The sequence below is a fragment of the Triticum urartu genome, chromosome 5A (assembly GCF_056163025.1).
Source record: "Triticum urartu cultivar PI428250 chromosome 5A, HENAU_Tu73, whole genome shotgun sequence".
Classification (NCBI taxonomy): domain Eukaryota; kingdom Viridiplantae; phylum Streptophyta; class Magnoliopsida; order Poales; family Poaceae; genus Triticum; species Triticum urartu.
This window is the reverse complement of record NC_141877.1, coordinates 524743155-524770095: the sequence shown is the minus strand read 5'-3', so window position 1 is coordinate 524770095 and position 26941 is coordinate 524743155. Positions and strand designations below refer to the sequence as shown.

At 43.6% G+C, this 26941-nt stretch overlaps 3 protein-coding genes across 3 annotated transcripts; 2 read left to right on the top strand and 1 right to left on the bottom strand.

Moving 5' to 3' along the window:
• Positions 1 to 427: 427 nt before the first annotated feature.
• Positions 428 to 8655, bottom strand: LOC147972464 (cleavage and polyadenylation specificity factor subunit 3-I-like). Its single transcript, XM_087523078.1, has 8 exons — positions 8557 to 8655; positions 5803 to 5829; positions 4389 to 5087; positions 2390 to 2523; positions 2172 to 2294; positions 1464 to 1533; positions 1332 to 1382; positions 428 to 802 (listed from the first exon to the last, which is right to left on the bottom strand). Exons 1-3 carry the CDS (start codon positions 8653 to 8655, stop codon positions 4689 to 4691), a joined length of 525 nt encoding a protein of 174 aa, XP_087379204.1. The 3' UTR covers positions 428 to 802; positions 1332 to 1382; positions 1464 to 1533; positions 2172 to 2294; positions 2390 to 2523; positions 4389 to 4688.
• A 2208-nt stretch (positions 8656 to 10863) lies between these two features.
• Positions 10864 to 13494, top strand: LOC147972463 (uncharacterized). Its single transcript, XM_087523077.1, has 12 exons — positions 10864 to 10902; positions 11008 to 11155; positions 11245 to 11431; positions 11555 to 11680; positions 11758 to 11891; positions 11969 to 12044; positions 12121 to 12383; positions 12453 to 12639; positions 12715 to 12838; positions 12900 to 13152; positions 13228 to 13303; positions 13381 to 13494. Exons 7-12 carry the CDS (start codon positions 12127 to 12129, stop codon positions 13492 to 13494), a joined length of 1011 nt encoding a protein of 336 aa, XP_087379203.1. The 5' UTR covers positions 10864 to 10902; positions 11008 to 11155; positions 11245 to 11431; positions 11555 to 11680; positions 11758 to 11891; positions 11969 to 12044; positions 12121 to 12126.
• A 986-nt stretch (positions 13495 to 14480) lies between these two features.
• Positions 14481 to 15315, top strand: LOC147972462 (uncharacterized). The gene has a single exon (XM_087523076.1). It carries the CDS (start codon positions 14609 to 14611, stop codon positions 15026 to 15028), a length of 420 nt encoding a protein of 139 aa, XP_087379202.1. The 5' UTR covers positions 14481 to 14608; the 3' UTR covers positions 15029 to 15315.
• The last annotated feature ends 11626 nt before the right edge of the window (positions 15316 to 26941 follow it).

The window sequence follows — 26941 nt, the reverse complement described above, 5'->3', positions numbered from 1 at the left end:
ATATTCTTAGCCGTGTGCGGCGCCCCCTGCCATCATAGTCCTCAATAATATTGTAGCGGTGCTTAGGCGAAGCCCTACGACAGTAGTACATCAAGATCGTCACCACGCCGTCGTGCTGACGGAACTCTTCCCCGACACTTTGCTGGATCGGAGTCCGGGGATCGTCATCGAGCTGAACGTGTGCTTAAACTCGGAGGTGCCGTAGTTTCGGTGCTTGATCGGTCGGGCCGTGAAGACGTACGACTACATCAACCAAACGCTTCTGTTGTCGATCTACAAGGGTACGTAGATCACACTCTTCCCTCTTGTTGCTATGCATCACCATAATCTTGCGTGTGCGTAGGAAAATTTATGAAATTACTACGTTCCCCAACAGCATCCCCTAGCTTTGTTGGTTATATATCTATCCTTCCATCCATCAAAATTTTACGGGAAGAAGGCCATATTAGTTTGGACCAGGTTTGGTGCTCCAGGTGCACCGGAATACTTTTGTGTTAGACCATGATAGGTTCACAACGTACTCATACACCGGCAGGTGATGTTTTCAGATATTCAGTGCCTCGCAACATATACTACCTCGTATAGTATAACTCCATCCATACACGCACTGCTATACTATACGAGGTTTTCTTCGTAGTAAAAAACACATTCCAGCTAGCGAGTAGTCAATAAAAATATGATTGTCATACGGCACGTACCTTGCATATATTATATAAGTTCCAAGTTCTCCTTTATCTGCCTCTCTCGCCGATTCCTTCAATTCCATCCTTGCAAATAAACGCTGATTATCTTTTATGTGTTCCTGGATAGAAAACAAAAATTAGTGTCACCAATGGATTTTCTTATTGATCAGTACATATAGATAAAACCTAAAACTAAAATAGTAGGTATGTTAGAGCCAGACATATATATATATATATATATATATATATATATATATATATATATCATCTTTGACTAAGTATATTGAACGAAAACGAATCCTATTTGTGAGCTAGATGTCTATTTATCATGTTGCTATTTACCTCTTCAAGTGTTTGCCTTATTTTTTATTCTAATGTATGGCACTCTTATGGGCCCGCAGAAGGTTTATTTTTATGCTTTTCCCAAATTCATGTCTTTTCCCGCCGAATAAAAAACTACTCAACTTATTTTTTAAATGTTGTCATGCCTATTAAAAAATTGTATATGTCTTTTGAAATATGTTCATCATGCATTCAAGAAAAATTCAACATGTATTAAACAAGATAATGTTCAAAATTACTCTTACATTTATACAAACATGTTCTTTATAAATTTTACATATTTATAGAGTGATGGAACCTATGTACCTCATGTTCAAGTGTTATTGAAATCCAACGATCATTTCCAGCATTATTTGCCTGCAGATTAAAGTGTAACTTGACCCTATTAGAATGATGTAATGGACTCACTTATCAAAATTGAGTTGAGCATACTCTTACATTAGAAGGCTTCAAGGCTCCCCATGATTTTACATTCACCCAGTTTAGTTGATCAAGGGACACATTTGCACTGAAAACAGACATTTGTACAGGGAAATCAAATAGCCACCACGACACCAAAGTATAAGAATTTTGATTAAAAAAAGAGACCGATATTCAACAGCCAGATACATTTGAAATTATAAATTTGATTGACGCCATTGTTATTATTAAAAAATGCGATTATGCCATAATTGATCTTAGCAATTTTAATATTTCAAATGAGGAAATCATCAAGCAATTTAGGTTTTAGTTCTCATTTAATTAAATTCATAGTGTTTGTTATAAATTATTTGGAAAACAATTAACTCTATGGCTCTTATTACTAAACAGACTATCCTGCTAATGTTTTATATATGGAATTTGGGTTGGCTAATTGGATCCTAGCAAACCAAGACAACGATGCATCTTGCTTTGCACCTCAATGAGATTTTAACAAAGCAAACAATCTGTTTGTCTTACACAATTTGTGCATTTATCATCAAGCTTAACATATACAAGTCCACTAACAATATCGAGACCCCCACATATATTATCCCAGGCCTGCATATCCGGTTCAGTGATTGTTCGACATAAACAAGACCACTGACAATACTACTACTAAGCTACTATACTAAACAAGTCAATTTTTGATCAAGTTGATACCGTTTAGTCGTGTAGAGGATGTACCTGGCTGGTCAAATTCGCTGGAGTCAGCTCTGTCTCACCACAGTCTTCACCACCGTGGCCTTGTCTTGGCCGTCGGGGATACCTCTTCGCCCAGGCCCTGCCTTTGAGGCCGGGTCACGGCACCTCGATACATCATCGAGGAGGATATCAGGTCTTGGAAGCAAAAAAAGGAATAATTTTCTTCAAGTTGCTACCATGTAGTCGTGTAGAGGATGTACCGAGCTGGGCAAAGTCGCTGGATTATGCTCTGTCACAAATGGTCTGCAACAGTTCCACGCCCCCTTGTGACCTACGGCCGCTTGTACCCAGTCGATGTTGACGTTGTAACAGGTTGATGATGCATTTGGTGCATCTGTGTTTTGATTGTGCATACAACAAAAATAGAAGGTTGTTAATTGCCATCTTTCAGAAACAAAACATTTTAGATTATTTTAATGTTTATTTAACTTGATTTAACCGTATGAAAAGTCATGTTTACCTATTCAAACTGAACAATAATAAAAATAGAATCAATATTTAAATAGACAAATAAGACTTTTTGTTTTTATATGGCATGCAATCAGTAAATTATCTGCCATGATAAGTTGTTTATTTAATTAATACAACAATTTAATTGTTCAGTAAGTTCTGATTTCTGACATCTTTTCTAATTTATTATGAGGTGTGTTTGATGAAAAAAAGGAAATATATCTACAACATACGTAAGTATATATGGTAAAACTGGAAATATATCTGCTACTCAGCCTTCCCCTGCATGGCCTACCTATATATGTTAACCTCCTCTGCCATCCCTCACCCCCCTCCTTACTCTCCCTTCGCCCATCACAGATAGCAAAGGATCATAATACCCATACTTGGAGCACCAATTCCCTAGGAGTACCTTATGTAAGCAAGGAGCACCAAGAAGGCGAGGTCCTCTAGGTATGTGAAAAATTTCTGGATCTTTGTATTCTGTAAAAGGGCAACAGTTACTAGATTAGGATCATGCTTTGGTCAGGCATACCATCAAAATCCAAAAAAAGAACACCATTGGAGATAGTGGCAGGTTAGAAAAATATCATAGCCAATACAATTGATTTTAGATCTAATCAAGCAGTCCTATTAGATGGGCTACAACTGAATACAAACAGTTATTTCAGATATTATAGGCTAACAGTCTATTCTGGACATCGCAAGTGTGGCATACACCTAACTGTTTAAGTTATGACCATAGTTGATTGCCTAACTTTTTAATGAAATCTAATAAATATATTTGAGCCAGAAAAACAAACGATTAACTTCTTAAGTCTTTCAACATGCCAGAAAACAAACAAATTTAATCATCTTCTGAAGATAGATATCATCAGAGTCATAATATTAAATCATTACATGTAATAGAAATTGCATGAGACATAATGCTTCGATGCAATAGTTTAAAAGTATTCATAAAGCCAAATTTATTAATGGCAGTGCTTCCTAATTTTACCCTCACAAAACACAATATGACAGAATATATACAGAAATATGTAGTGCTGCAAACATTGCATTTTTCTATTTCTGATAGGACCACATTTTGTTTGGATGAACAAATACAATCATTGGAGTTAACCAATCAGCAAAAACATTGTATTGATTAAATATGATTGCATACTCTACAAAAAATCCAGATAGTATTGTGTCTATCTGGTTTCTAAATAAGAACTATTGCATGGAGAATACAGGAGAAAAATAATCAAACATGTCCTCATTTACTGTATTAGCGAGATATTTGATAATATCAAGTTTACAACAATATGTAAATTAGCACTCTTGCAATTTATATCAGTCACAGAAAATCACACAGACCTTGCTTATCCTTGTTCTCCTATACGTAGCTCATACCTGTGGACGGCGACTTGCCATTTTTAACCATCGTGTGTGTATCGTCCAAAGTTTGTCGCCGTCCACAGCACTTATCCTAAAGCTAATAGTAGCAGTACACGCTCACATTAGCTAGCACATACATTTGTCTATCTCCCTCTACCTCTCCCTCTCTCTTCTCCTAAAGCTAATAGTAGCAGTACACGCTCACAATAGCTAGCACATACATTTGTATATCTCCCTCTACCTCTCCCTCTCTCTTGTCCTAATACTAATAGTAGCAGTACACGCTCACATAGCTAGCCACAAATTACAGCAAAACGCGGACCGTAGTCCATTCGCGGGTACTGGGCAAGGGGGAGGGGCCGTTTGTCTCACCTTGACGCGGAAGTGGTGGGGGTTGCCGAAGACGGCGGAGTGGTAGACGATGAAGACCAAAGGCTGCACCAGTGTGACCCGACCTCGTGGTGGTTCTTCTTGCCGGCGATGTGGACCACAGGCTGCACCACCGTGGCCGTGTCTTCGCCCTGGCCCTCCATGTGCGGCCGTGCCACGACGCCTCGATAGAACAGCGAGGATGAGATCAGGTTAGGGAAGCAACAAATGCAAGAAGTATAGGAGGAAATGGTTCGGATCGGCGTACCGGGGCTTCTGGCGTTGCAGATCGGCGTACCTTTTCTAATATGGAATCTTATTGAGCTCTGGGTGGTTAGACCAATACTCATCCAGGATAAGCAACAGTTCCTGTGCTCTACCAAGAGCATATGCCGGGATAAGAACACGCCCCCCTTGAGAAACAGTGTTGTGGATGGCATCAGTGAAGCGCTTTTCTCTGACATGGCGGGGTTGGTGTTGCTGCACGCTATAAGTTGACTCAATAATGCAAATATCAGGGGAGAACTGGGGGATCTCAGCAGCTTTCAGGTGCCGGTCTTCTTCACAGGAGTAGTCACCGGTGTAAAGAATGCGAACACCGGCAATATCCACCATGAACATGGCAGCACCAAGTACATGGCCAGTAGTATAGCACCAGAAGCGTATGCCATTAACTTCAAGTGTCTGGTGGAAGTCTATGACCTACATCACAATTATATATTAATACAATGTCCATTCTCCCTGTGGACTTTCAATCCTCACAAGCAGAATCAGGCCTCAGCTGTAAAGGTAAAAAATCCTGCTATTTGGAAGCAATGCCCAGATAATATAGGGTTCTTAAATCTTAATTTTACCAACAGCACAGCGACTTTTAAATGTTTTGACAATTCAGAATTAATACTGACACATAAGTGCTCCAAAGGCAGGAAGCAGGAGCTAGCTAGATGGGGGGGGGACTGAATCTAAGTTCACTTTAAAATATTACCCAAGCATGTAATATATATGTAGGCAACAACTCCATCTACCTAAAGAACAGAGTTTGACTGAATTTGTAGGAAAAACTATCAAGAACTACGATACCAAATTAATATCATTGGATACGCAACAAAAATATATTTTCTTATTATATCTATTTAGTATTGTAGTTGTTGATGAATTTTCCTACAAACATGATCAAACTATGCACCATTTGACTTCGGACAACATTTATATGCCTTCTTTTCAGAGACAGGGGGGAGTAGTATCTTTTTATGTTCTTTTTCTCCTCTAAATATAGTGTTTCCAGTTTTCTACCGACCAGGCTTTATCAATCATCATCGTATTGGCTATAGGCAATTCATACCAAACCAAATGGATCAAGTCGTTCACATTTACACATGCCGGAAACAACGAGATAAGCGAAAATAAGGTACTATACCTCGATCTTGTCCATGGAACGGATGATTGTTAGAATAAATTCGAGGCGCTTTGTCGATCTACCGAGGACCAAGCAATCACACAAGCACGACACCGAGATTTGTTAACGAGGTTCACCGATATGGCTACATCCCCGGGGCCTGACTACGGGCGCTCCTCCCCGTGACACCGTCACAATACCGCACCCCGGCCATCCGGGCGCTGGCACACGCCGCCGGCTCCCCCTTGCACGCCTATACTATTGTGTTTACATAGGATGTAGAGTCGTGTCCAAGTAGGACACTTGTATCCTAGGCCTCTCATATATAGCGGGGGTAGACACACGATGTAACCTATGCCAACATAATAGTACAGGCGTGCAAGGGGGAGCCGGCGGCGTGTGCCGGCGCCCGGATGGCCGGGGTGCGGTATTGTGACGGTGTCACGGGGAGGAGCGCCCGTAGTCAGGCCCCAGGGATGTAGCCATATCGGTGAACCTCGTTAACAAATTTCGGTGTCGTGCTTGTGTGATTGCTTGGTCCTCGGTAGATCGACGAAGCGCCTCGGATTTATTCTAACAAGTGGTATCGTGAGCAAGGTTCGAAAAGGTCGTGGTTCGTTGATTTAGAGGAAGACGGCCAGACAAGATCGTGGTTGTGGAAACATGCATCGGCGAATCGGGATCGGATGCGAGTCGAAGCGCGCAGGAGACGCGTGCGCGGGGCGCGTATCGGATGGCCCAGGGCGCGGTAGCAAGGAGCAACCGAAGCGATCGAATTGTTGATGGTTCAAGGCAGGAGCAATCGGAAGGAGCAGCAGGCGACCTACCGTACGGCTACAGCGGAATTGTGCAAGTTCTCGACGGATGACGTGCAGCGGGACCGGTGCGGCTCGTGCGTGGGTTGGTGCGTGAGCGAGAGCTGGCTCAAGGCGAGGCCCAGGCTGGCAAGGCCGGCTGGTGGGCTGGGAAGCAGGCAGAGCAGGCAGGGCAAGCGGGCCAAGCCCAGGCGCTGGGCAGTTGGATTCATGTCACCTGTGTATGCCGTAGCGAGCGCAAGGGCTGAGCAGGTCGATGTGCTGGTTGAGATTTGTTCGTGAAAAAAAAAACACGTACGTGGAGGCTGGAAGCAAATTAATCAGCGAAGGGAAACAAACCACCTGGGTAGCTTTGCATCTGGTAGCAGTACGTTGGCTGGAAAAGCAACATCAAGCGTAGGAGATTGTGCCAAGAGAAGCACCACCACGTGAAGACCAAAGGATATTTCCTGGTTGGATTTTACGGCAGGAGTGGCGTAGCTTGGTCAGCATAGCAGTGACGTTTGAAGGTGTTGCAGAAGCCAGGACAGCTAAGATGAAAGTATCATGTGGATGAAAATTCGCGGAAGATGATTTGGGAGCCTGAAGTGCGTCGTGACAGGGATTATGCATACACAGGGCGTCAAGGCAATGCACAGATGTGCGAGGCGGACACGACGCAGGGTGGAGCATGGTGCAGTCGGATAATTTCGGCTAGGTCGGACTGGACAGTCTGATGGATCGGCAGGGATGTCGGTCAAAGCAGAAGACGGCGGTGATTTCGGCGACGATGACATAAGAGCATGATGCTGATGGTGGCCAACTTCTGGGGCGTGGATACACGTGGTGCAGGTCTGAGGGCTTGTGCGGCTTCAACAGACTATGGCGCGGGGTTGATTCAAGATGGTGCACACATGAGAGTGCTTGAAGTCGACAGGGCGCGGGGTAGCATGGCGCAGCTACATGGAGTCATGTTGAAGGTGGAGCTGAGGTTTGGTGGAAGACTTCACTCTGTGCTAATGGAGGGGCTACGGCGTAAGTTAACAGAGAGTCGAAGCCTATTTCAGCGGGATAGCGAGAGACACGTGATTTCAGACTGGGTACCAGTGGTCTGATGGATGCGTGATACTCGGCATCGATCGGTGATGATTGGTGGTTCTCTGCAGTGGGGGTTGAGATAGTGGGGGCTAGCTACCCAGGAGACTCGACCAGGACAGTAGAGGCTCGACGCGGTGATAGCGGAGAGGCGTGCGGTAAGCACGGGACACAACGACAGGCCAAGGCACTGGTGGTCAGACATGTGGTCAGACAAATTGTGCAGGGGTGCTGAAGCAGTGTTGACGAGTACCGGATTCAAGTTGGTGACTGGGTCTATCGGTGCCGGAAGATGGACAGGAGTTGACCATGGAGAATCTGAGAAAGTGGCGGAGAGTCTGAAATTGTCAAAAGCTGAGAGAGTACATGGCCGTATATTCTGCGGTGTTCGGTGCACATGGCAAAGTGCGGATGACAAGTACAGAAGGAGGCGGAGTGCTATAGCTGTGGGACATGCCAGAGACTATCCGGGAAAAAAAAGATGAGACAACTGCGGATTTGACTCAAGGTGACACAGGGTGACGGTGAAATTCTTTGAAGTTTCAGACATACAGTTAAGGAGAGTGATGACGTTGAGTTCGGGTAACTCTTATATGTGGCATCCAATATGTGAGTTGTTCACTTTCACACAAACAGTTATCGATGTGTGATGGCGTTGAACGGAAACTCCGGAAGTTGGAAGCACAAAGTAGAGTAATGAGGAACTTAATTTTGCTCAAGTATTGACTGTGAAGAAGACGAGAAGGGACTACAGTTGCAGGTGGAGTCACATGGAGTCTGGGAGTAGCAACGGTGCTCATGGTGTATCTCAAGTCCAATGTACATGGAGGTTTGACGCACGGACGAATTCAAGGTGGTGGAGAATATTTGCCAAGGTGGAGTTAATGTCCTGCTCGTCAAACAGCATGTCCTCCACCGACACCTTGCTGACCTTGGCGTAATCCGAGAGCAGCAGCCTGTAGATGGCCTTGGTGGCATGGGTCATGAACACGCGGCCCTTGAACGTCGTCTGCAAACAAAAATAGAGCAAATTCAGGTACCAAACAGCATAACAACATCGACCTCCGACGCGTATTACCTACCTACCTTCTCGAGGAAGTAGGGCAGCGAGGCGGCGTGGTCCAAGTGGAAGCTGCAATTCCAATCCAAGGCCGGAAATTAGGCATTAGGAACGCAGATATGCGCAGGTGGGGATGGAGGCGCGGTTGCTTACTGGGTGACTAGGAGGACGTCGATGGCGGAGGGGTCGATCTCGTCGAAGTAGGGCAGCGCCGCCATGCCGGAGTAGGCCGGGTGGATGCCGCAGTCGAACTGGGCACCAGCGAAGAGCCAGTCAGTCGGATTCCCCCAACAAGAACAAGGAGAGCTAAGCGGGGAGAGGGAGGAGGGGTTTGGATGCGAACCAGGACGGTGCGGCCCTTGAAGGACATGTGGACGCAGAAGTGGTGGGGGTTGCCGAAGACGGCGGAGTGGTAGACGATGAAGACCATAGGATGCACCACCGTGGCCCCGACCTCGTGGTGGTTCTTCTTGCCGGCGATGTGGACCACAGGCTGCACCACCGTGGCCGTGTCTTCGCCCTGGCCCTCCATGTGCGGCCGTGCCACGGTGCCTCGTTAGAACAGCGAGGATGAGATCAGGTTAGGGAAGCAACAAATGGAAGAAGTAGAGGAGGAAATGGTTTGGATCGGCGTACCGGGGCTTCTGGCGTTGCAGATCGAGGCCCCCCGCTTCGGATCTGAGCAAGGAACTCGCCGGAGACCAGCACCGCCGCGGATCCGAACGGCGACCAGATCCAACACCCGCGCCTGGTCGATGTGCCCGTGGTCGTCAACATCTGTCGCACACGGGTCGCCGGAGAGTGGTGCGGTAGTCGGCTGGCGGAGTCGTGGTGGTGGCGAGCTCCGCGACGTTCGCGACGATGCGGCTGGGGGAGGTGAGCGGGTTAGATGTGCGACTGGCGAGTGAATTGAGAGGAGAGGGGAGGGACTGATGCGGCATGAGCAGGCGGAGGAGCGCGGCCGGCAGCTCGTCGACGCGCGCGGCAGAGGGGAAAGGGGTAGTTGAAGTGAGTGGAGTGAGGAGTGAATGGGATAAGGTGAATGGGGCGGGGTAGGTGGCCACGAGTTATGCGGGAGGCGGGGGAGGTGTGCCGTCGCGCTGGGGAGGTGGGCCGTCGCGCGAGGGAGGTGTACCGTCGGGTGGGGAGGTGGGCCGTCGCCTGTGATGCACTTGTGCTGGGCCTGGCCCAGCTTGTTCTGGCCCTGTGTAATACTGTGGATAAAAATCAACTGTGCATATATATATATACCTCACAAAATCAATAAATATACATACCTCACAAAATCAATAAATGTGTATAATAATATACATGGTTCATACTAATATACTTTTTTATACTTATTAAATAAACCAAGGCCATCACAATAAAAATAAGAGGGGGTAAATAATAGAAAACACAAATATACTTTGTTAAAGAAGGTTTGTTTGCATGTTTTACTTTCTTTTGTTGGACAGATTTCCACAGCCTACATAAATAATTTAAATAATTTTCAAATGATTACTTATTTATATAAGAACATTATATTTAGTTGTTTTTCCCGAATATACTTTGTTAATGTTGGTTTGTTTGTTTTAGTTTTTTTTTGACAATTTTCGCTATGCTATACAATTAATTAAAAATAATTTAAGCAATTTCAGACCCCTACTTACTTATATATAAACATTATAGTTTGTTGTTTTCCCCAAAATGTTGTGTTAGTAAAATGATTTTTAATATTTATTTTTCTAATAAAATCAAATGCCTTTTTTAGCAGATAAAACATTTGTGTTGGTTTCACATTCATTTTTATTATATATTTTAAATAATATTATGATGCAGTAAAAATTATTAATTATATTTTAGCATAGATATAAATTGATGGGTTCCGACATACGCACTGATGCAACGATGACAGACCACGCCGAAACACCACGAGAAGAGGTGCGTATAGCTAAACTTCCTTTGTACGTATCTTATAGATGATAATACAGAAGGTCTAATTTTGTATTTTTGTTATTTCAGAATACAGAAGTCATGGATATGGACTTTGGAGATGCACGGAAAGAATACATTGATGGTTCGGATGCGATGTCGCTGAAAGGGGACGAAAATTCACAACATAAAAATGTCGACGAGGTTATATGTCATAACAAACCAAAAAAGATGCCAATTTACATGTTCTCCCACAAGGTTTTTTTATATCATTATCATTTTTTTGTGATATTTCCTTTTGTATTCAACTAATTTTGCTCATTTTGATTGCTAAGTTGGCTCACTTTTTTATGAATTCGACAGACTATGTTTGTACCCTTAGAGATATTACAGTCATCGAATCAATCAAGTCTGCCCCCAAGAATACCCAGTTTGTGGACATTGGAGATGCCTTGTTATCAACCGATGATTTGGAATGCCTTATGAAAGATGATATGTTCTTACATGACGGTGTAAGACCAAATGCACAAACTTTGTAATTAATAATTTGAACAAAATATAATTTCATAAATTGTAAATATAATGTAAATGTTGATTACATGTGATAAATGCTTACATATATTGCATGCTTGCTCGCGACCATCTAAAAGTCAGGGCGGGCGAAAAGGTAGAAATTGTTAGCACGTTTGTATCTGGCCAGTTAAAAGAAGACGTGGAAAGAGGCATAGACCCATCAAAATATCACCGCATCGTGCATCATGTCAATACTTACCTACAACAAGATATGGTTAGTTTTTGTCTCGTTTTCCATGCATATAATTATGGATTGTTTTTATTTAATTCATAGTTATAATGAATTATTAATATTTATATCTAATTGCAATCGTGACTTGTATGATATTTACACCAGTTATTCATTCCGATTAACATGCCGGGCTACCATTGGTATCTAGCAGTCGCCAATGCCAAAAAACAAGAGATTCAAGTATTGGACTCACTTGGTTCTCGGGTCAAACGCAATGACCTTGCTACTACGGTAAGTATATATTTTTTACTCATCTTAACATATGTTTTGTTTGCCTTGTTTCCTAATATTTCTCATATATAAAATAGTTACTAGGACTTGAGAAGTGTCTAAAACTTGTAGAGCATAATCCGGAGTTTATCAGAGGTCATAAGTGGCCCGATCTTAATGTTACAAAATAGACGGTTGTAGAGCAGTTTCATGAGGCAATACAAACCGATGGGTAAGCACATGTTACAATGGTTTGTTTATTTGATTTATCTGTGCGGTATTGTAAAGGATTTTTTTATAATATTATAGCGTATCATGTGGACTGTTCATGTTAAATTATATGGAATACTGGACATCACATGGACTATCAGACACGTTCACCTAGGTATTCCATTTTTATACATTATCTCATTATTTTATCTCAAAATATTATATAAATTTATTTTATATATATTTTGTAGGAGGATATGAAACATTTTAGGAAAAAATTGGCTGTCATTTTGCTCGATTCAGAGCTGAATAAGCTAAAAGGAGATCCCATATACCATCAACCTGACGATGAAGAAACTTTAGCTAATTCTGATATCGAGATCCTGGAGAATCCATCTGACGTAGTCAAAGACAAACGTCCTGCCCCAATCACTATCATACCCAGGGACCAACGTGAATTACTTGCCGGCCTCTGCAACTACATCATGTCTATCGATGATGCTGGGTGTTTGGAGTAAGTATCATGCATCAATATTTAATGTGCGGATTTATAATATTATTCTTCTTATAATCCAATTTATAGTAAGGTATGGGTCCGGAGCTCAACACCTGATCCAATGGGCTTAAGTCTTAAGAAACTTCAGTGCATACTTAACATGGAGCAGACCATGGACAATGACTGCTTCAACACAGCCGTGCGTATGCTGGCATGTGATGAGGGAGTATTGTTCACATACCCTCCTGTGCACTACATGGATCTACGATTTTGTGTAAATTATCTTAACTCTTCATTCTATGTGTCATTATTATCAACATGTTGAAACAATATTTCTTTTTTTACTTAGTCCATGATGTTAGAGTCAACACGAGGTCAGAAGTTTTGCGAGAAGGAAACTATTCAGAGTTTGGCAACATTATTTGATAGCTGGCCTGAGATGGACAACGACATCTCATCGTGCAACAAGGTAAGTAAATTATTTTGTGAATTGTTATCATGGTTTATTGTTGTTTCTAATACCTGCAGTTGTAGATTTATTTCCCTATGCATTCATCGGCCGATACATTTTGTACGTCATCGACAAAGAGGCACGTCGTCTATATATTATGGATCCTATTCAAACATCACAATCGTTAGAGGAGAAAAATTTGAGGCATGCACTGAAATTAAAAAGTTTTGCAAGGGATTTCAAAGAAGCACTTGAAATTAAGCTGCCTGGTTGGAATTATGATCTATCTAAATGGCAACGTTTATTTCCGTCCAATGTTCCAACGAGTATAGATGGGTAATGAATTCATAACAAAAACATTTACTTTTGTTATTACTATATTCTTTACATTTTTAATTTAAAGTTTTACAGGAATTTGTCTGGCTATTTTGTTTTTCATTTTATGCTCTGGTGGAACGGTGAAGATTTGGTCAAGCCGATTTGCGCAGTGAGTATTGTCCGTTACATGTTTTAAGACCTTTGGCATGAAATTTTCATACTAACTACATGTATGCGTTTGTGCAGGATGGGTATGAATTGAGTAAGCAGTTTTTGTTATACTTGCTAAAACATCGTGGGAATGAGGCTAAAGGAAACTTACCGGATATTGTGCAAGAATTTCTTAAGCGCATCATTTAGATATTAATAGCTTTGTAATAGATGTTTAGTTGGAACATCGCTCAGTTTGTTACATGGACATGTCTTTAATTTTTCTTATGTTATCAATTTACATTGAAAAATAAAGTTCAGTTATTAAATAATTATGTTTCTGTTATATTGTTTGTACGTGTTGAATTTAACATGTAACTCTTGCAAACTTTTTCAAAAGCCCGTAGCAACGCACGAGCACTCTACTAGTATGAATAAAAGGAGTACATTGCTTCGGTTGCAACCGCCACAGGAGTGAGTGCACGAGATGACAAGAACACAGGATCCAAGTGGCTTTTGGATGCGGGACTACACGTACGCCCAGGCCCCACACGCTTTCGGGTTTGCGTTCAAGACGTACGGCGCCCGGCGAAGACCTCGACGACCGCGCTAAGCAAACCGCAAAAGCAAAAGCTTAGCGGGGAAAGGCGACGGCGACGGCGACTCCGACGCCATATAGCAGCAGTTCGCAGTTCCTTGCAGGAAACAAAAATTGGTGCCATCTCCGATTTTTTCAGACAACGACGGCTCCGCATGTGCTACGTTACTGTATCTGCATTTCGTCTAAAACCGCTTTGCGTATGCATGGTTACTGTACTGCTCACCGGCTGCTCAATTACGATTTCTCATTTTTCACGTCCGACTTCATCCTGAATATACTACGTCGACCAATATTTTTTTAGACGGGATCCTAAACTGTATGCCACATAAGAAACTGCTCAGCGGCCATTCAGCAACACACGCTTGGCAGAGAGCCAGAGACGTGTGTATGCACATTGCACACACGACGACCCAGCCGGCTCGTAACTACGGTGGCGTCTCGGCGAGCATTACTAATAGAACCCTTAAACCCTCAAATCTTCACTAGCGTTTTAAAGATTCAAAAATGATCTTTTTATGCATTTTTACAGGTTAAAAAACAGAAGCAAAGATTAGAACCATCAAACCCAACCTTATAACGGAATATTTTGCAGCCCACGCCCATAACCCGTTTCTTCTCATCCGCACCCACCCATCCCCGAGTCCCCCCGAGAACAAAAAAAAAAAGTAATTCCGATTCGCTCCTCCTCTCGCGAAGCAACTGGTCTGCCGGCGCCAGCCAGCCATGTCGTCGCTCGCCGTCGGCCGCGGGCTGGACCTGGACTTGGAGTTGGGGATCTGGCTCGCGGGTCTCTTCTCTGGGCCGGAGCTTGCGGCGGCGGAGCTGCTGCTGCAGCTCAGCGTTCTCGGAGAGGCGGAGGCGAAGGCGGAGCCCACCAAGTCCTCGCGGTGTTCGGCGGGCTCGCGCTGCGAGGGCCTCTCCGTCGAGGCAGAGGAGCGGGTCTTCCAGGAGATTCCAGCGTCGGCGTCCACGGAGCTGGACAGGCGGGCGAGGAAGAGGCACCGCCTGCTGTCGGAGCTCTACGCCGACACCATCCCCGCGAAATCCGATGCCGCCGCGAAGAAGAAGAGGAGGAAGACGCATCACGACCACGGCGGGCCGTCATCGGAGTCGAAGGAGACGAGGTACGGCGGAGACTACTAGAGAGTAGAGAGAGTACTACTACACGGGTATAAAATGGCTCTTGTGTAATTACGCCGTGGTTTCCCCATATCCCCAACGCCGTGGTCCTGCCAAGGTTAGCGCCTCCAGTTCTGAATTTGAAATTTGAATGTGGGTTCCGACCGAGATCTCCAAACATCATGAGCTCATCACCACAAAAGCGTTCCCTCCTCAACGATTTGAAATTGAATCGTTCTTCTCTCTCTCTCTCTCTCTAGTTGTTTGTCCGACCACGTGTGATTATTAATGCTTGGTTTCCAATTTGAGAAGACCGGAGTTGATACATCCTGATGTGGGACTGGACAGCCCAAAAGAGTACTAGTATATGAGTACCGTACTCGTATGTATAGTTTGCTTGCAAGCGCTCGCCATTGATCTTGTCATACTCTAACCGTGCTTTTCATGATGTTTTTGGGCTAATTTTATCCAAAAAAGTATGTAAAAGATTATTTTTCTCAACATATATTTGTCGATGTTCATGGCTTCTTCTTGAATGATACGTAGGCAGTTCCAGCTCCAAAGCTGGTTAGATAGCTTGATCTTGGCTAGTTGAAGCAATATTTATACAGAAGACTAGAGTTGCTGTTAATTAGAGTATGAACATATGGAAGCTTTATGTTAATCACATTTTTTTCAGGTGTACGTATGTCCATGATTGCCTTTTCTTCTTTCCCCTTTCTATTTTGTGAGGAGAAGAAAGACCGGCGCCTCAGGAAGGTGGTACAAAAAGCTGATCGCATTTCCTTTTTCTTCCACACAAATCTTGATCATCATATTCAGTTACCCGACACACAATGCTCAAGTGCTAACTGAACATTCTGTTATCTAAGCGATTAAGGCGATGGATGGGCACCACAAATAACCAACGTATGTACGAACCAGCACTCAATCTTCAAATGGACCTTGGTAGTTCATAGAGAGAACCATTAACGGGTACTATGTCGAGGCGGTATTTAAATGGGAAGCTTGGTTACATCCTGATAAACCCGGACGCAAGGAGTAGATGACCTCTTAATACTGATGGGACAACGATGCCAGACAGGCAAAGGGATCTCAGTCCTGGAAGTCCCTCCAGCCAATTAAGAATGAGATCCGCATGTGTACTAGCTTCTCGGTAGGAGATGGAGAAGGTACTCTCTTTTGGTTTGACTTGTGGCTCGGTACGAGCTCGCTTAGTATCGATTTTCCCGTGCTTTTTTGCTATTTGCTCCTATCGACTTTTATTAGTGACCTCGATGATTCAAAATGGGACTTGGAACATCCCGTCCCATCGATCACACATTCCTACATCCGGAAACTTTAGCTTGGACTGAGCGGTAGGCCTTGTGTCGTTTGTAGGGTCCCCAAACACGGTGTCCTCGCATCTCTCCCTTTTGGGGGTATTTCTTTGTCAAGTCGGCTTACCGTGCTCTCTCGGACGCCTACCCTTACTTGGATTACTCTCTTATGAAAATCTTTGCTTCATTGTACCATACTCTAGGGCAAGGCCGGCTAGGCCGAGCGTCGCACCACCATTAATTCCCTCTTCTTGTCGGGGTCCTCCGCCCAGGCACCCTACTCCAATAGGGTGCGCTTACCGTCACATGGCCTTACCCTTCCATGGTCTATGTCCACCTACATGAGCATGCACAAAAAAACTCTCGTACTTGATCACTTGAGCCCCGTCACCAAAGGCATCAACATGCGCCCATGCATGCCCTTCGCGTTTGCGGTTCCCATACCGCCTTGTCTGCGACTAGTGCACCCATCGCCTCCGTGTCGGCCTCCCACCATGGCGCCTTATACTCCGCCTCTACATTCTTTGCTATCTGCTTTCGGCTATCGCCCCCCACTAGGATCCAGGTTAGCTCGTGACCATCCTTCCACTCGATGAGGTACTATGTGGCCGTGATGATGAGTCAATCCTCCGCCAACATGACACTCTTCACGTTACACATCCACAGGGACGTATATGAGCATGTGCAACTGGATCGACCGAACAGGCCCAACACCAGAGGGGCCCTATTTTTTTCTTAATCAAGGTGTTGACTGAAGCATTAGATATTGAGTAAAGAACTGTTTGAAATATTTTACACCAGCTCTTTCCCAATCTCACAGCTCTTCCGAAATAGCATAGTACAACTAAATATGCAGAGTAGGTACGTGTTGTCTACAAGTCTTTTAAGCTTCTATTTTGAATTGGTGTAATCTTTTGTGAAAAGCTACACTGGTTGACAAAATTAATAATTTTTTCTTTCATACATAGGGCCCAATTCTATCTTCTTCCTTGGCTCCCTTGTCTGCTGCTCCTTCCGTTCGGAATTACTTGTCGCAGAAATGGATGTATCTAGACATACTTCCTCCGGTCCTTTTTAGTTCGCATATAAGTTTTCTTCGAAGTCAAACTATCTCTACTTTGAGCAAACTTATAGGAAAAAATACCAACATTCACAATGCCAAACCAATATTGTTAGATTCATTATGAAATGTAGTTTCATAGTATATATATTATTCTGTTACCCTTTTTGAACTGACGTGGTTCACAGTTTGGACTGACGTGTTTTTCAACAAGAACTGATCTTCCTGCGTGCACGACGGACGGAAACAGGGGATGCAACGTGGAGCTTCCGGTCGTTCCCCGGCGCGATGCTGCGGGCCATTCGTTGCTAGAGGAGACATGTAAGGGGTTCCGCACGTCCGCGCGCTCAGCTGGATGAGTTTTGCGATCTGTAGTCACCGGAGGTGACGGCGTGGGCATTTTGGCGGCGGACGTGATTTTGGGCGTTAGTGCTTACTGTGGTGTTCGTGGGCCTCAATTTACGTCGTGTTTGTCGTTTTTGATGTGAGAATTATCGGTATGTTATAGTTTTTTGAGATTTTTTTCATCTGTAATTTATGATTACAAGTTTTTGTGTTCTTGGTCGTTTTCCACGCCCGCCATGGAAATCTGTTCTGCTTTTTCTATTGTTTTACTTTCGAATTGGTGTTGCAGGGAGAGATATAAGGACTGTATGAAAAGATTTGCGTTGTCAATTTTGCTTTTTTGAGTTGTTTCTACCCCGGATTCCCATGTTGTTTTGTCGTTGGCGGAGGTTGTGTATGGCGGCTGACTGTAAGATGCGATTTCGGGTAATCTGGTCAAACTGTGTAATTAAGTTGCGTGTTTTTCATTGTTGTTTTGAATTGATGCCCGTATGTGTAGTTGGACTGCTGCCGTGTCAAAGTTTTGTTACTGTGCGTTGACATGGGAGCCGCACCAATGGCTCTGCATTTTGATTATAAAGCCCGAGCCCTCTGTCAGTTTCATTCTACGAGCTGCAACCAAAGAAAAGGGAGATGGATCCTGAGCTGGGAGAGGTTACAGAGGAGGAGGGGGACGCCATAGATGTTAGGGATGCAGTAGCGGAGCAGAGGAGGAGGAGGCGCAGGCGCAGGCAGATGGCGCGACGTGCTGCCGAGGAGGAACTGGAGGCAGAGTTCAATAGACGACTTGCGCGTGAGGTGATGGATACTTGCAACTCCAATGAATTGGAGCTTCTTTTCCCAGAGGGCAGGGGAAGGAGCCATATTCAGATCATTAGTTGGGCTAGGGTGAGAGCAGCCACGGCTCCACATCCATCCACCAGGGCAAAATGGCGTCGTTTCTTTGATCGTTATGACTGAAGTAGTGAATATTATGTTTTTAAGATTTTTGTTGTGAGGGAGCAGATGTTCGAATGACTAAATGAATTCAACTTCTTTTTGTCTCTGAATGTGTTGTTTTGTCTGCATATGTTCGACATGTGCACCTTTGAACTGCTTGGTTTTCTGAAGTTGAACTGATTTGCGGTCAAATGTTGGATGGCTTGTGTAATAACTATTTCCTACCAGCTGGCTGCCCATCTGCCTATTTATTATTTTTATAATCCGCGAGTGTCCCTAACTATAAACGTTATCCATCTATGTGTGGTGTGTGGCCAAGTCTTCCCCCTCCCTTTTATTCATTCTCTCAGAATCAGATCTAGGTTCCTCTCTCTTCTCTTTGTTGCCTTTTTCTCTGTTCCTGTGTGTTCGATGGAGGATTGTTCATGCGGATGCCTGGTAAAGATGGCGCGCATAGCTGACGGCTGTGTGTACGAGTCTGGTTTGGAGCTCACTCAGACTCAGCGGCGTGGGCAACTTTCTTGTTTGCTGTACGGCAACCATGGGTTTCGTACACCCTATGTTTGTCGCCTGACGGATGGTGACTTGAAAGAATCATGGGTATGTGTTTCTATTCGTTTTGTTTTCTACTTTCTTGTTGGTTTCTGTTCGAAACCCATGGACTGGATCTGCAGTTTTGTCTTATGAATAGCTTGTCTATATTTTTTAATTTGGTTTTGCTGGATTTTAACAGTAGGGATTTCTGTGTGTATTTGTTCATTACTTAACAGTATTTAAACCATTTTTTATATAATCCCTGATCTGTTTATGAATGGATGTTTTTACTGTAGGTGTATTGATATGTATATTTTTCAGTTTAGTCAGTTCACATGTCTAGTTAGTTTTGTGTTATTGTTTTGGTTCAGATTTTTTTCCACTTTAGTTTGTTATGCAAATCGTTCCTATATCTGTGTAAAAATTCAGTTATGTCAGGTGTTCATTTTGTTTTGTACTCCGATGTCCATTTGCAGAAAATGTCACCCAGGATCAGGATTGTTGCTCCTAGTTCCGGTGTTCTGAAGATGGAGACTTCAGACAAGAATGGGTATCAGTTGATGGATGTTGCCTGCCACATCGACTTTGATGGTTGCATCAACCTAAGTACTGGGTGGAAGGAGTTTGCGGCTGAGTCTGGATTTGAGGATGGTGATGTGGTTATGGTTATGTTCTTGAGAGAAGACGACTCTCTGACGTTCAGAATTTATGTGTTGTAGGTTTAAATGTGGCAAATGACGCCGACTTTGAGATTTGTGTATGGTTGATTATGTTGCAGTATTTTTTCTTTTAAAACATTTGCATGTGAGATGGTTGAATTGTATGGTTTTATCAGAATGGTATGGAACTAGTTATGGAATGTTTTTTCCTATTGTTCTGCTCAATTATAAGTGTTTTATTTATACATTCTTTATATTAGTACTGGAACATTTTCTATAGTTGAACTGATGGGCATCCTTTGTTTTGGCTGGTATATTTTTCATGTTCATAACTCGGAGACGGTGCTATACGCTGATGATTTTTTTTAGAACCCTTTTTTGTTATTGAGTTTGCTGAACTTACATTCTGTTAATGATAGTACTGCTCTATTTTAGGGTGTCAATTACCAATCAAATTTGTTTGTTGTATAATATTTTTTCTTACTTTTTTACATGAATTTGGAGCACGTTTTTTTCTTTTTTATAGATGAATAATGATAGTTTTGGTATTTTATAAAATAAAAAAATTAATCTTCGCTGCACAGTACTTTCTTTTTATTTTTGTACTTGAACCTTATGAATTGTAGTAGTTGAACTTTTTTGTAAATTCGTTTCTGAAATTTTTATTTACAGTCTTATATATATATATTTTACTTCTTACCATTAAGATGTGTTTGATCTTTTTCACAATATTTTTGTTTATTAACTGATTTTTCTTGTGAGTTTTTTTTAAATTATTTTTATTTTTTATTTTTTTGTCGTGCGTGATCTACTGGATTTTTGTAATGGGGCGAAGTACTTTGTTGGGCCATCGGCCTGGGTTGTTGTATTCGGGCCGGATAGCTTCTCTCGCGCGGCTGTGCAGCACGGCGTGCGCGTGAGCTATGTGTTTAATCCCACCTCGCTAGTCGAGGGGGCTCTAGACTTGTTTATAAGCGCAGCCGATGCTCACCAGTCGAACTCCTCTGAACACTTACCTGAGCGCTTATACACGGCGCTCGCTCTCTCCCTCTTGACCTGTGGGCCCTGGACGGCAGGCCCTGCGGCTTTGCGGATTACTAGGGATTCGCCCGCGGGCTCGAGTTCAAGTATCTAGCATTGTCAGGGCCTGCGCCTGTCCTTGGGCGGTCAATTTTGTTTTTGTTTTTTTGGATCTAGTACTTGACTACACCAGTAACTTGGACTGGTACTTTTTTGTCCTTGTGCTGTCAATTTTTTCTTTTTCTTTTTTTGTTCGTTTGAATATAGTACTGTGGCATGACTTGCCCCCGCACCGAACCGTACCGAGGGGAATAGTTGTACTGACACATCTTCCTTGTATGGACTTTGCCCCATTATCTATCTTAGGGGTGTGGGTGCGTGGGGTGGGGGGGAAACAGAATAACCGCACTGCGCTTGTTAAACGAGCGCACTGCCGCGTTAGCGCGAGGCCGAGCTGGGAGGGGGGGAGGGGGGACCGCCCTCCCCCATCCCGGCGAGGCCGAGCCAGGAACGAGACGTAGCAGGCGACGACGCGACACTTTTTTTTGGATCTAGTACTTGACTACACCAGTAACTTGGACTGGTACTTTTTTGTCCTTGTGCTGTCAATTTTTTCTTTTTTCTTTTTTTGTTTGTTTGAATATAGTACTATGGCATGACTTACCCCCGCACCGAACCGTACCGAGGGGCATAGTTGTACTGACACATCTTCCTTGTATGGACTTTGCCCCATTATCTATCTTAGGGGTGTGGGTGCGTGGGGTGGGGTGGGGGGAAATAGAATAACCGCACTGCGCCTGTCAAACAAGCGCACTGCCGCATTAGCGCGAGGCCGAGCCGGGGGGGAGGGGGGTCGGGACCCCCCCTCCCCCATCCCGGCGAGGCCGAGCCAGGAACGAGCCGTAGCAGGCGATGACGCGGCGTGCCGCGGCGTCGCATGCGAAGGCGAGTCCGTAACATGACTTGCCCCATTATCTTATCTTAGGGGTGTGGGTGCGTGGGGAAACAGAATAACCGCGTTTTCTATCTTTAGGGGTGTGGGTGGTGGGGGAAACATGACTTGCCCCCGCACCGAACCGTACCGAGGGGCATAGTTGTACTGACACATCTTCCTTGTATGGACTTTGCCCCATTATCTATCTTAGGGGTGTGGGTGCGTGGGGTGGGGTGGGGGGAAACAGAATAACCGCACTGCGCCTGTCAAACGAGCGCACTGCCGCGTTAGCGCGAGGCCGAGCCGGGGGGGACGGGGGGTCGGGACCCCCCCTCCCCCATCCCGGCGAGGCCGAGCCAGGAACGAGCCGTAGTAGGCGACGACGCGGCGTGCCGCGGCGTCGCATGCGGAGGCGAGTCCGTAACATGACTTGCCCCATTATCTTATCTTTATTTTTTAGGGGAAAAACATCACCGTTATGAATTGTTTTTTCATTTATACTTTTTTGATAATTTTTTTGTACTGTTGTGAGTTATTATTTGTACTTTAGCCGTTTGTTTTCACCATCTATATTATTTTTTTTATTTGTATTTGATTTTTGGTATTATCTTTTGTAACTGGCTAGAGATAGTGGGCTTCGCCACGGTTGTGGGCTTTAGGCGTCCGTTTTCTCCCAGTCATCTTTTAACTCTCCCACTCACCTTTTAACCTCCTATCTTCCCCGTTCCGCTCCTCTCCTGTCCCCAAATCGATTCCGTCTTCGTTCCCCTCTTCTCTTCTCGGAGCGGGAGTTGTTACTCCTGTTTCGCCGCGGGAGCGTCGGCCGAAGGGCTCAACCCTAGGGGTGGAGGTCCGGGTGCTCTTTTTTGTTCTTTTTGCTCTGCCATTGACTTTGCTTGCGTCCTCTTATGTTCATATTTTCTCTCTATTTCTAATCTCTTGCTCTCTTTGCTGTCCTAGGCTGCACTCGCTAGGGTTCCTTTGCTGTTGAACGAGCGTTTGGTGGCAGTGATACTGGATTGCGTGGCGGATTTTGTGTTTGCTGGTAAGAGTTTTGCTTTTGTATGGCGTGCTTCGTTTCTGAAATAGTTCAAATCCCTAATTTTTGTTCATGTGTCTTGCAGATCTGGTTCGGCCGATTTTAGGACTGTAGATATCAATGGGTACATCATCCAGTCTAGACAAATTGAATGCAGGTGATTTTCCCTGTATTTTGGATGATGTTTTAATAGATCTGGTTTTTATGTTGTACAGTTGTTGTCTTATCGACTTTATAAGTTGTATGTATTTTGATATGTGTTAATTTTGTCATGGATTGTATGGCGTGTATGGTTTTGGCAGTTGATGCAACGTGCAGACATGATGTAGTACTTATCACCATGTGTATTTTGAACTGCTGTCCTGGCATTTGAATAGGTTGTAGTAGTCAATGAAGAACTAGTATGGTGTTGAAAGAGTTGTGTTTTCTGAAGTTTGTTCTGCAAGTGGTGGTTTCATATTTGTTTTATTCAGTGAACTTGTAGTGTTCACATAGTTGAACTAATTATTGTTCTTGTACTTTTTTTGCCAATTATGATGTTGTTGCAGATGTTGGAGTGCCGGTGCCTCCTGATTCTGACAAATTAGAACGCTTTCAAGATCTTGTGAATGTTATTTTTGAGACACCAAATCCTCTAGAAGAACTTGCGAATGTTGCTGGTGTTTCCCTTATATTTGCGCTATTTTTATTAGCCTTTAATACATATATATGCTTAGTTACATCAGTTGTTCCGTTTTGTTTTGTGTCTGATGCAATGCGCTTTATTTATCTTTTTGTGTCTGTAATGTTAATTGTGTTTTAATTTTTTATGTGCGTGGTTATGTTATTGGTTTATGCAGTTAATGACAGCCATGGTGTTCCAGAGGACATTGCTGATGTTGTTAAAGATATTAATGATGGAATGTATTCACTTAACGTTGATGATGGTGATGGCAGCTTGTAGTTGTCTGTTACTTAGTCTCAAAGTGTTGATGGCACTGAGCCTGTTACCCAAGCTGAGGATGTTCCTATGCAGTTATAGCTCGAGGATGAAAGGATAAGAAAGAAGAAGTATGGATTCCAGAAGAGAAAGGAATTGGAACAGCGTCAAAAGGCTGCCTATGTGCCAGAAAGTGATGTTGATGTTGCTCAAGCTCCTAAATGTGTAGGCGACGAAGGTGGTGACGCGGGTTTTTCAACTGTTCATGTCGGATCTCATGGAAGTGACATGCCTGTGAAGACAAACTTGATGCAAACTTGTTTGATGCAAGTGTTTGATCGTGATGGAGTTAAGGAGAAGAAAACTGTTTTGAAGAGGAAGATGTCAGATCGAAATCCTGATGGCACACAGAGGCGTAGTCCACGTGTGAAAGCTGTTTCCCAACCTGGTAATAGCAAAGCTGATGCGGATAGTTTTGCTGTGAAAATTGGTCCAAGCAAACTTGGTGGCTCCTCTGTTCGTCGGAGTCCATGAGGTTTGACAAATAAGAAGCCTTCTTCGTCTCCTCTTCAAGAGCGGTCTTTGTTGAAAGAAAATAAGAAGCGTAAAGTTCATCCTGCAAAAGTGAACAAAGGTGTGAAGTAGCGTGCTCGTGTTGAAGCTGAAGATTCTGCATCTGAATAAGATGATATTGAAGTTGATTCAGAAGATGAATTTGCAGTGGTATGTGTTTTGTACTGCATGTGTCTTGCTAGTTGTACTTGCAATGATTTAATTGTGTTTGGGCTGGTATGCTGGCCAGGTGAGGCTGGTCATTGTTTTGCATCTATTTTGATTGTGGTACTTATGTTGTTTTAATAGTTGAACTTGTGCAAACTTTTCTTTGTTTTACTTGCCTTCATATGCTTGTTTTGTTTCCTATATTCATTGTTTGCAGTGGTATGTGTTTTGTTGTGCATGTGACTTACTAATTGTAATTGTAATGATTTAATTTGTGTTTGGGGTGGTATGCTGGCCAGGTGAGGCTTGTCATTGTATTGATTAATTGAGGGTGGTACTGATGTTGTTTTAATAGTTGAACTTGTGCAATCTTTTTTTACTTACATTTGTATGCTTGTTTTGTTTTCTATATTCATTGTTTGTAGTGGTTTGTGTTTTATACTGCATGTGACTTACTAGTTGTACTTGCAATGATTTAATTGTGTTTCGGCTGGTATTGCGGCCAGGTTAGGCTGATCATTGTTTGCATCAATTGAGGGGTGGTACTGATGTTGTTTTAATAGTTGAACTTGTGCAATCTTTTCTTTTTCTTTTTACTTGCATTCATATGCTTTTGTTGTTTTCTATATTTATTTTTTTATGGTGTGGCTTTTTTGTTTTCATTTACAGCATGTTAGCGTCATGAGTCCGGTCAAGCCGGTGGGAGGCAATGCCGGAAAAGCTGCCTTGGATGAAGGTGACCAACGGAAATTGAACTTAACTGTGCGATGTTCGTTGAGAGAGGTTGAAGATTGTGCTAAATTGCTCGAGAGTCGGCATGTGGCTAGGGTTCATGCATCTGGTTTTGGTTCTATCTTCAAGTGGAGGGTGAAGTCTAACATTTCCCGCCCTTTGATGGGAGTTTTGTACCTGAGGATAGATTGTGATACAATGACTCTTGACATGGGTGAGGCTAATAAGAAGCTTCGCATCACTAGCGATGGTATACAATAATTATTTGGTTTCCCTCGTGGTGGTCATTCTGCGCCAAGGCCGTCAGAGGACGGATATGATGACGCTTTGATGAAGTTAAGATCGGAGCTTGACATTAGCAGGGACAAAGATATCAAGACAAAGGATTTGAGGAATAAGCTCAAGGTGCTTGTCAAGGATCCTAGCAAAGATGACCTTGCTCTGAAAGTGTTCTTCATTATTGTGTTTATGAAGGTTGTGTTGCCTGGATCTACCCCGCGTGTTTCCAGAGAGGCAGCAATGTTTGAGGGTCTCGTCTTTGAGGACATGGCTAATATGGATTATTGCCAGCTGATGGTTGATGAGCTTAGAAGGGCTGTTGCCAAGTACCAAAGTGGTCATACCATGGGGAAGGCAATCACAGGCTGTGCCATAGGGCCTGTATTAATGTACCTTGACTGCCTTATCCGTGGCAAAACTGCGGAGCCTGACATGCGAGTCCCCCGCATATGTTACATGGATCCTGCCAAGCTTTCTGATCTGGTTGATGCAGATTTGATAAAAAAAGGCAATGCAGATCCAAAGACTTGGGTGTTTGGGAAGCTTCCGGTGAGTTTTGTTTGTTTTGTCTCTTGCAGACCTTTTTTTATTTTTAGGTATAGCTATTTTTTGCTGTAGTGGACATGTGTACTGTAGAGTTGTCTGTTTATATTTTGTATGGTTTAGGTATGGATTTTTAGTACTGTTGTTTCGTGTTTGGTTGAACTGAATAACTTTGTTCAACTGGCATGTTGGTAAATACTAACAAATTGGCAATGACAGTTAAAGTTTTATTAGTGGTGTTGATTTTAAATCTGTTAATATCATGATTTATTTTTCCCTATGTGTTGCGTTGATTGATTAACTATTTTTTCCTTTTGTTTGTAGTGGAAAACTCAAGAGGAGGTTGTTTTTTCCAAGTGTATAAACGGCCAGTCCTGGAGATGTCGTCGTCTCAGGTTCCGAAGTTTTCATCTCTGCCCGATGAGTTGAGGGATGGCCGTGGTGTTGAGGGTGCTGGTTATGCCCCCCTGGCCCTAGTAATGCTAGTGCTTCATAGAGGCAGGGTTTTGGTATTGATGTTGCTGTTTCAGCGTTGGAGAGCGCCGAGCATATCTTAAGCAATGTGTGTTCTGAGCTGCAAAAGGTCCCAACGACAGTTGAGCGTTTGAGCTGTATCAATGGTATCCTTCCTGAAGGTCATCAATTTAACGCTGAGGAATCTGCTGACTACATTGAGATGGAGAGAATTTTAATCGGTGGTATGCGCGACGGTGCCGCTAATCTAGGTCAGAGCTTGGTTCGCCTGTTGAACAACATGAAGCATTTCAGAACTATGCAAAACTCTCGCTGCAAGCCATATGAAGAAAGTGCAAATGTTGTTATCAAGCAGTTTGAGCAGGATGAGGCTGCTGCCACCGATAGCAAGGCTGGTGATGGTACTGAGGCTAATGTTTTT

Coding starts and splice junctions, on each gene's coding strand:
- LOC147972464 (XM_087523078.1), bottom strand. CDS start 8,655: ATGACCCATGCCACCAAGGCCATCTACAGGCTGCTGCTCTCGGATTAC. Junction 5,830..8,556: donor TGCTGTTTGACGAGCAGGAC/ATTAACTCCACC, acceptor TTTATTCTAACA/ATCATCCGTTCCATGGACAA. Junction 5,088..5,802: donor GTTCCATGGACAAGATCGAG/GTATAGTACCTT, acceptor ATTGTGATGTAG/GTCATAGACTTCCACCAGAC.
- LOC147972462 (XM_087523076.1), top strand. CDS start 14,609: ATGTCGTCGCTCGCCGTCGGCCGCGGGCTGGACCTGGACTTGGAGTTG.
- LOC147972463 (XM_087523077.1), top strand. CDS start 12,127: ATGAAACATTTTAGGAAAAAATTGGCTGTCATTTTGCTCGATTCAGAG. Junction 12,384..12,452: donor GATGATGCTGGGTGTTTGGA/GTAAGTATCATG, acceptor TCCAATTTATAG/TAAGGTATGGGTCCGGAGCT. Junction 13,304..13,380: donor TGGTCAAGCCGATTTGCGCA/GTGAGTATTGTC, acceptor GCGTTTGTGCAG/GATGGGTATGAATTGAGTAA.